This window comes from Aegilops tauschii, chromosome 2 (genome assembly GCF_002575655.3).
Source record: "Aegilops tauschii subsp. strangulata cultivar AL8/78 chromosome 2, Aet v6.0, whole genome shotgun sequence".
NCBI classification, from domain to species: domain Eukaryota; kingdom Viridiplantae; phylum Streptophyta; class Magnoliopsida; order Poales; family Poaceae; genus Aegilops; species Aegilops tauschii.
The window spans coordinates 563195853-563198207 of NC_053036.3; the positions used below are offsets into that span (position 1 = coordinate 563195853).

General features: G+C 45.9%; 1 protein-coding gene across 1 annotated transcript; it reads left to right on the forward strand.

The window, feature by feature from the left end:
* The first annotated feature begins 549 nt into the window (after window positions 1-549).
* LOC109765774 (FCS-Like Zinc finger 2) lies at window positions 550-1348 on the forward strand. The gene has a single exon (XM_020324549.4). The coding sequence runs from the start codon at window positions 761-763 to the stop codon at window positions 1055-1057; it is 297 nt and encodes a 98-aa protein (XP_020180138.1). The 5' UTR covers window positions 550-760; the 3' UTR covers window positions 1058-1348.
* Window positions 1349-2355: the final 1007 nt, after the last annotated feature.

Here is a 2355-nt window from a genome sequence, read left to right on the forward strand (position 1 = left end):
TATTGCTACATAGGATTGGTTCCTATCCTCCATATTTCATAGAAAAATAAAAATAAACCTAGACTCAATGGAAAAATTCCTTTGGTGTCAATCAAATAACATCTCGTTTTCTATTCCTACTCATAGGATTTGAGATACATGTCATCTCATTTCTTACAAAATTCCTATTTCTATGATAATTCTATCCTATGAACCAAAAGAGGCTTCAAACTATTTTAAGGCGCGGAATTTTTGTGCCTCTGTTGGAAATGCTCTTACCTACAGCGTTCTTTTTTGCTAGGAAAAACGTAACAGGTATTAGTATTTCCAGTCCTGATCAATCGTCCGGTTTTCTATACGTGGACATGGACACTTTACAGAGACTCTGTCCTCTTCGTTTCTAGATAAAGAGCCAATCCACGTCACTCATAACTCCTCCCCTTGTCGTTCTCGTCGCGGTGGAGCCGACTGCGTGGCCCACGTTAACCATCCAGCCAACCACCGCAGTACACCCAAGCATGCTGGAATGAACTAGTCGAACCGCTCCCATCGTCCATAGTTAGACAGACCCATACCGCGCACCGGACCATGGTTTCCCAGACCGCCAGCTCCAGTGCACCAATAATGGCCTCCCCTTGCTCCATTTCCCCCATATATACCAGCCCTCCCCCATCGCACCGCTGCACCAAACTCACCCACTTTCCTCCCGCCAAGAGCAGCAGCGAGCTGTGAGCTCTAGCTCTGAAGCTCGAGCTTGCTAGAAGAGCCACACAGCAATACCATGGCGGCATCAGTAGCCTGCGCCTTCTTCTTCGACGCCGAGCCGGCCGGCGAGCCCGGCAAGCACGCGCTGGACGCGTGCGCGCTCTGCGCCAAGCGGCTGGCGCGCGACAGCGACGTCTTCATGTACAGAGGGGACACGCCCTTCTGCAGCGAGGAGTGCCGCCACGAGCAGATGTACCTCGACGCCGTCTGCGCCAGGCGGGCCGCCCGGAGGCCGCAGCGCTTCTCGGCGGAGACGGAGACGGAGTCCCACCGTGGGCAGCGGCAGTCCAGGAAGGTGTCCATCGCCAGCTAGCCGCGGAAAGTTTTGTTTGGATCCACAAGATCTGAATGAATTCTGAAGAAACAACCGCTGTATTCTGAAGAACCATCGACGTTGTTTCGGGACGCAGTGCAGGGCAAAGCATCCGGTGGTAGGTGACTGTAGCTTCCCATAAGTGTCCATGGCAAGCTAATTAAGCTGGCCGTGTGCCTGTAGATTCTTGGTTGATCTGTGCTGTGCCGTTGATTCGATTTTGTTGGAAACGAAGTAGAAAACGCCATGGATCTGAAGGAAGCAATCAAACACGATTCACGATTTGTTCAACTTCGGTGTAGGCCACCCGTGTGCGCCGTCTCTTTTTTCTTTCTTGAAAGAAAAAGGGTAGATCCGCCGTCTCCTATTTCGTTTCCCTGAATGATTGAATCCTGTTTGGTTTTTGGTACGACATGCTAGGGACACTATGCAACAGCACTGTCACTGTTAAAATGGAATTGATGTAAACTACTACCCGGTCCCATAATGTAAGACTTTTTTAACACTAAAGGGAGAAGGATAAATTATCATGTTTCCCTGAATTTATGCTTTTGCTCTAAGTCTTTTGAGATTTTTTATTATGTGTAAGTGTATTGACCTGTTTGATGGGTCTGCCTTTGGCTTCCCACACGGGTGATTGTGTGAATCTTACGATATTACTGACCATTCCAAACAAATTGTACCATTGTGATGTTTTTTTTAATTGAAGAAAGATGCCAACTTACCCAAATTAGGTGCAATAGTTCCTCAAAGTATCAAATCTAAGGGTTCTTTTCCTCCGAGCTCCCATGACCTAGGAGCACACGACAACCCATCTTCGGTGACTCCCTGACTAGGCACATGTCCCTTCTTCTTCCTCTATCGTTCCGTCAACGGGAGGGGGCTGGGACTTCAAGGCTTTGGTGGGGTTAAGAATAAATTTAGTTTGTCTTTGATCGGCAGTGGCGATACGATAGTGTGACGCCCGGATAATTAGGCTACAGTAATCACACGTTAATGATGCCACGTCACCACGGTTACTGTTGTTAATCTCGCATTAGTTCAAAACCGATTCAAATTCAAATTTAAATTTAAGTCAAACAATAAAAGTTTCCAAACATTAAAACTAAAATGCTCTAAACGTGTCAAATAATTCATGAGTAATAATGGTGTAGAAACCACATACATGAAACATGATTAAATACTCAAAAGTAATTAACACGGTGGCTAAAACAATTAAATAAATGACTTTTGTATTTTATAAAATCCTAAACTGTTTTATTTGGAGGTCAAGCTTTTTTATGGCAAAGGCTTAATTT

What these genes read in the sequence shown, in the direction of transcription:
- LOC109765774 (XM_020324549.4), top strand. Translation starts at nt 761, where the DNA reads ATGGCGGCATCAGTAGCCTGCGCCTTCTTCTTCGACGCCGAGCCGGCC.